General features: G+C 44.4%; 1 protein-coding gene and 1 pseudogene across 1 annotated transcript; both read left to right on the forward strand.

The window, feature by feature from the left end:
* Nucleotides 1-1,316, forward strand: LOC136464495 (uncharacterized; annotated as a pseudogene).
* A 2,232-nt stretch (nt 1,317-3,548) lies between these two features.
* LOC136496068 (replication protein A 70 kDa DNA-binding subunit D-like) lies at nt 3,549-5,354 on the forward strand. Its single transcript, XM_066491795.1, has 8 exons — nt 3,549-3,692; nt 3,770-4,046; nt 4,140-4,236; nt 4,301-4,434; nt 4,523-4,604; nt 4,679-4,811; nt 4,891-5,048; nt 5,138-5,354. Exons 1-8 carry the CDS (start codon nt 3,549-3,551, stop codon nt 5,352-5,354), a joined length of 1,242 nt encoding a protein of 413 aa, XP_066347892.1.
* The last annotated feature ends 1,284 nt before the right edge of the window (nt 5,355-6,638 follow it).

The following is a 6,638-nucleotide window of genomic DNA, read 5'->3' on the forward strand; positions in this document are numbered from 1 at the left end:
ATGGCCATCTGCCGATCATATGGGCCTCCAGATATGTTTATTACTTTTACATGTAATCCAAAGTGGCAGGAAATAGCTGATGCCCTTACATTTGTTCCAGGGCAAAGGCCTGACGCTAGGCCTGATATAGTTAGTCGAGTCTTCAAGCTAAAGGTGGCCGAGCTTGTTTCTAGGTTGAAGAAAGGAACTTATTTTGCGAAGGCACGTGCAGGTATAGCTGGCAATTCCCACCCTCCGTCACTATGTTTCCTATTTGGAAAATAGGCTTCCCCAGGCATCTAGTGGATGCTTACTGCATAATGGATTTACTAGGGCAAACCATTTGGGTAGCTGATTTGTCTAGGTGTGGTCCCATATGTTATTCCTTACCATCCAGTTAGGGACATACACGGAAACAGTGTCCCATGGAATGACTTATTTGATTGCCTGCCATCATTCTAATCCTGATACCGCCATTTCCTGTTTCAGTGCTCTACACCGTCGAGTTCCAAAAGCGTGGCCTGCCCCACGTTCATATTCTGGTTTGGCTTGAAGGTAACACTAAAGACCCTCGTCCTTCTTTTATTGACTCAATAATATGTGCAGAGATACCAGATAGGGCAACTGACCCACTAGGTTATAGTCTTGTCGATGAATTTATGGTGCATGGCCCTTGTGGTCAGCTAAATCAGAATTGCCCGTGCATGAAAAACAAAAAGTGCTCCAAGTTCTTCCCAAAGGGCACTCAACCAAACACAATTGTTGGTGAGGATGGCTTTGTGCAGTATAGGCGCCATCCTGACACAGGGCAGTTTGTCGAGCGATATGGTGTTAAACTTGATAACGAATGGGTTGTCCCATACAATATGACATTGTTGAAAAGATTTAGAGCACATATAAATGCTGAATGGTGTAATAAGACACATCTTATAAAATACTTGTTTAAATATATTACAAAAGGGCTAGACCGTGCTAAGGCTATCATTGAAACGTGTGCACCTAATGTAGCTAGGGACAGTTCACACACTGAGGTTTGTAGTAGCTGCCATAGTGCCCAACCATTAGATTCCTAGAGGCAGGTTGAGGATGTGGATGAGGTCCGTGAGTACATCGATTGCCGCTACCTATCTTCGCATGAAGCTATCTAGCGCTTGTTTGAATTTGATATTCACTATAGGACCCCTGCGGTGGAAAGGCTGGCTGTGCACCTTCCTTTCATGAATAACGTTGTCTACCCAGCTAACCAACCCTTGTCTACTATTGTACATGACCATAGTTACATGCAGACAACCCTCACTGAATGGTTTTCTGCTAATAGGAAGTTCCCATGCGCTTGAGAGTTAACGTATATAGAATTCCCAACAAAGTGGGTCTGGAATAAAAAGTACAAGGAATGGCGCCCACGCAAGGGGCCTACAAAAATTGGTAGGGCTATATATATCAATCCTAGCTGTGGTGAGCTGTATTACCTTCGTATGCTCCTCAACGTTGCCAAGGGTGCTACTTCCTACGCAGACCTTCGAACTATTAACGGTGTTCTATATCCAACATTTAAGGATGCGTGCCAGTCTATGGGTCTTCTTGGTGATGATAGTGAGTGGCGTGAGGCCCTTAGGGAAGCATCTATGTGGGGATCATCTACTCAGATGTGTCAACTTCTTGCTACTATAATCCTTTTTTGCTCTGTCTGCGACGCAGCCTCCCTCTTCAATGAATTCTATGAATATTTTACTGACGATATACTTTACAGCATAAAAAGGATGGTGCAACTACCTACCTATAATGTTCCAAAGGATCAACTAAAAAATCATGTATTGCTTGAACTGGATACCTTGTTTGTCAAAAACGGTGGTTTAATGATTGATTATGGTTTACCAGAGCCTGATCGAACCATGCGTAGTAGTGCAAATAGGCTTCTAGCTGAGGAACTAGCCTATGACTGTGAGGATCTCATGCGAATCCATGGTACCCTCATTGGTCAGTTGAATGTTGAACAAAAAAAAGTTTATGATGTTGTCACATAGTCGGTCTATAGGAAATCAGGCTAGTGTTTTTTTATGTATGGATGCGGTGGCACCGGCAAGACATTCCTTTGGAATGCAATTATTTCACGCCTGCGGTCCGAAAGGCTTATCATCCTCGCTGTGGCCTAATCTGGAGTTGCTTCCCTACTACTACCTAGAGGCCGTACTACCCATTCCCGATTTAAAATTCCTATAGTTATTGACGAGTCGTCCGTGTGCAATATTAAGAGGGGAACTTTTCTTGCCGACTTAATAGCGCATAGCTCTTTGATCATATGGGATGAGGCGCCCATGACCCACTGACATTGCTTCGAATCTTTAGATCATAGCATGCGTGACATTCTTGGGGAGACAAACTCTTCGTGTCTTAATAACTTGTTTGGTGGTAAGACCGTGGTGCTCGGCGGAGATTTCCGCCAAGTGCTGCCTGTGGTCGAGGGCGGCAGCAGGTTAGACACCATTGATGCGTCCATAACTAACTCTTATCTATGGAAACATGTTAAGATCCTAAAGCTAACAATCAATATGCGCTTACTTGAGATGTCTCGCAATGGTTTGCCAACTGATAAGGTGAGAGCATTTAGTGATTGGGTGTTGAGTATTGGGGATGGCATTGCTGCTGGTAGTAATCATACTGATGATGGAGACTCTGAGCTGGTTGAGATACCTCATGATATCTTGGTTCTGAAACTTGGCTCCCCTATTGATAATATCATAAGATGTACCTATCCCAACTTAGACACATTCTACTCAGACCCAAACTACTTAAGGGAACGGGCTATCATTGCTCCAAAAAATGATACCATCAATGAGATTAATAACTATGTCCTTTCTTTAATCCTAGGAAGTGAAAAGGTATACCTTAGTTCTGATTCTTTGGTTGAAACCTCCAAGGACCATGGTAACGCAGACCTACTTTACCCTGTTGAATTCCTAAACTCCCTACAATTCAAGGGCATTCCTTCTCATAAACTTATGCTTAAGGTTGGCTCGCCCGTAATGTTGTTGCGCAATTTAAACCAGAGTGCTGGCCTTTGCAATAGTACACGTCTTATAATAACCCAGTTAGGTGACCGCGTGCTGGAAGCTCAGATAATAACTGGCTCTCACATTGGCGACAAGGTTCTGCTCCCTAGCCTTTTGTTGCATGTGTCAAGCACTAAATGACCATTTGTTCTTAGCAGACGCCAGTTTCCAGTAAGATTGTGCTATGCAATGACTATAAACAAGAGCCAAGGGCAAACTTTGCATAGCGTTGGCCTATACCTACCGCGCCCAGTTTTTTCTCATGGGCAATTGTATGTTGCTATATCCCGTGTCACATCTAGAGATGGGCTGCGTGTTTTGATTGACGACGGCATAGGCCTAGCCTCTAACCTTACTAAAAACATTGTGTACAAAGAAGTCCTTCGAACGCTCTAGTAAATTGTTTTCCCCTATATATGGTGGGTCCACACCTTTGTAGTCTATGGTCTCCTATCTTACCTGCATTATGGTGCTTTATTTAATACACTTCTTCTTCTTTTGGTGATGGCCCTCCACCAGATGGAGTACACCTTGGTATCACAGATTAATCCAACAAGGCACAATTGGACCATCAAGGTTAGAGTTGCTAGGATGTGGAAACTATCTTCGACTTCTAAGTGGAAGGGTGTAACTGCCATGGAATTTGTTCTGGTTGATGAAGAGGTATGTCCCTTGCTGCATGCGGCTACATGCTATTTCTCCTTAACTGTGGCCATGCAATCTGAGACTCTCTACATCAGGGCGTGGGTATTACCGCTTGCATCGGGCATAAGGACCTTAACAGATTTGTTGGTTCTTTAGTTGAAGGTAGCTCCTATATGATTAAAAAGTTCCAAGTTAGCAGGCAGGCAAGGAAGTATGGCCCTGTACCGAACCCACAGACAATCTATTTTACACCGTGGACTGTTGTAGAGGAGATACCTACAGAGATGGCCACCCAGCTTCCCCTCTATGTTTTCAATTTTGTGGACTTTGAAGAATTAACCCATAGACGAGGGAGTGGACATGGCCTAGTAGGTATGCACTACCCTTGCCTTGCCTATTCAGGTTCCCTTTTCCTATTTTCCCTGATTTACTTCATAGGTAACATGGTGTTTGCATTCCCAACAGATGTTATCGGTCAGCTTGCAGTCATACATCCCGTGTTGCGATCTAGTGGGCTAAATGGTGTGTGCGTGTGGCGGGTGGTGGAGCTACGTGATTTAAGGTTGGTTCCATGGTAGTTTATGAGTATTCTGGTTAGCATAAACTTATTGTGGCTATGCTTGCAGTGACCATCTCTTACAAATTACATTGTGGGGTGAGCATGCAACCTCATTTGAAGACCAGGTCCTTATTGAAACCATTGATAAAGATGAACCCGTTGTGATGGTTTTTGCTGGGGTGCAAGTGAAGCAATACTTAGGTGCATGCTATTTATCGTATCCTTTCCATGTATCCTCTGCATTATGCCTAGTTCCTGATATAACCTGTCTAGCCCACTGCCAACGTAGGTGCCACAACATGTGCGAGTGGTGATGGCACTAAATGGTACATGAACATTGACCTTCCAGAAGTGAACGCTTTTCGTGTTAGGTAATACAATTTCCCTACTGTTCAGCCTTTACTGATTTGCAGGGTGTGTAAATGGCTATTGTCCTTGTCCTTAGTTTACAAGGAAGAGGCTCCGAAGTTGTGTTCCTGCCCGGCGATGATGATGCAGACGCGGGTGTTGTTGATGAAGCAGGTGCCAACGGGAAAACTGTTGCCGAGCTCCTAGCATTGGATCCCCATGACAGCAATGTATTGCCTCCTTCATACCAATTACCTATATGCCCTACTCACGTCGGGTTAATAAAATTTAGTCTGCCCTTCCATGTAGGCTGTTTGTTTCACCTGCAGCGCAGTTGTAAGAGAAATAGACATTTCCAATGGTTGGTGGTATAAAGGTTGCAATACATGCAAGCGGGGGTTGAAGGCTACTTTCGATGGCTTTGAATGCACTAACTGCGATGAGGCCAAACCAGTGGTTGTTCCCAGGTAATCCTTGCTTTAGACGCAACTATTCCTACCCAGTAAACAAAGGTCGCTAACTTGTTTCTAATGTGTATTCTTCTTTCCTACCCAAGCTATAAGCTAAGTGTGATCATCGAGGATACCATTGGCTGCGTGAAAATATTTCTCTTCGGAGGAGTAGCTAAACAGGTTGTTTGGTGGACTGCTGCTGAGCTTGTTGAAGAAAGCCCATCTAATCAGATTTTGCTGCCTGCACCCCATCGCGGCCTTATTGGTCGGAAGTACGTCTTCCAGGTGGTTATCAGTGAGCAAACATTTAGGACTGGCTAGCTCTGCTTGCAAGCTAGGAGGGTGTTCCTCGATCCAACGGTTGCTCAGGCTTGTGGTCCTACCGAACGTTCGCCGCATCATCCTAGGGATACCAAAGCTATGAACAAGATTGGGACATCAAGTGTTGCCTCTGGAAAAGATGATCAGACACATGTTCTTGTCGTTCCTGAGGTTCCTAACAATGCAGACGGTGGCTTGACCCCTCCTCCTATCCCTGCCACAGTGGCTAATACCAAAACCTCATCCAGCAAGGGGAAGGAGGTACCCTCTGATGTCCATGAGGAGCATGGGTATGTACCTTTGTGTACTAAGTAATTTAAATCATTTGCCATATCCACATACTGCACTCTTCACACCCCTCGAAATTAGTTTAAAAGGTATTACATTAGGTTCCTCCAACATTGAACATTAAGTATGGCTATGGTCACCTTCTCAGGTGGAGTACGGACCCTGTATGGCTGATTTGCTTATATAGTTTTTCTTGTAGAACTATTCTAGGCAAGAGACCGAGGTCTGCTCGCAGGGATTTATTCCCTACAAAGGAAGCCGAAGCAAGGTACCCTATTCATTCTTATACTATTTTATTTTTTGGTTCCATCAGTTTGCTGACAAAGTATTTCTAATTTCCAGCGATGAGTAGGCCTATGTGCTTGGACTCCACCATCAACTACCTGTGGCTACACAGCTTCAACCAATGAATCTGATGCTGCTCTATGCGATCCATGTTGGCACCATAGTCGGTGTTCCAGTTTTAGTTGTGTCATGTACTGGGTAGTGTCCCGTTGTGGTATGAACTTGGCCTATGAGTCCTTACTTGTGTTGAGCTTTGGAGATCCCTGGGCTCATGTATCTATTTGTTTGCTATGCCAGTTTAGTAGATAGGGATCTTTATGTCTTTGTCTTAGGTGCAGTGCCTAAACTAGGGCCTTTACCTGTCGGCCAGAGCACCTTGGCGCTGTGTTGCCACCAGCCATTTTCGGTTGGTGAGCAAATAGTCTGTATGCCCCCTATTTGTTTTACCTCCATGTGTGCAAGCTTTAGGTCAATTAAAGTGTTCTATCTAATTGTCTTCCTTGTGAACGTATCCAGCTCCTTGTACATTACACTACTATCTATGCAATGTCTGCACTCGCACCTTGAGTCCTATGTGCTAATAAGTTTGTGTGGTTTGGTCCACATGAGGATTGTACCTCTTGGCTGTGCTCTGGTTGGTGAATGTAAAAAAAATAGAAAGCAGGAAAGTTCGGTCACGGAGATTATGGAAATCAGGATGGAGTAGGGGCG

Source organism: Miscanthus floridulus, chromosome 1 (genome assembly GCF_019320115.1).
Source record: "Miscanthus floridulus cultivar M001 chromosome 1, ASM1932011v1, whole genome shotgun sequence".
NCBI classification, from domain to species: Eukaryota; Viridiplantae; Streptophyta; class Magnoliopsida; order Poales; family Poaceae; genus Miscanthus; species Miscanthus floridulus.

What these genes read in the sequence shown, in the direction of transcription:
- LOC136496068 (XM_066491795.1), top strand. Translation starts at nt 3,549, where the DNA reads ATGGAGTACACCTTGGTATCACAGATTAATCCAACAAGGCACAATTGG. An exon ending in TTGTTCTGGTTGATGAAGAG is followed by an intron (nt 3,693 to 3,769) that starts GTATGTCCCTTG and finishes TCTCTACATCAG; the next exon opens with GGCGTGGGTATTACCGCTTG. An exon ending in GAGTGGACATGGCCTAGTAG is followed by an intron (nt 4,047 to 4,139) that starts GTATGCACTACC and finishes CATTCCCAACAG; the next exon opens with ATGTTATCGGTCAGCTTGCA.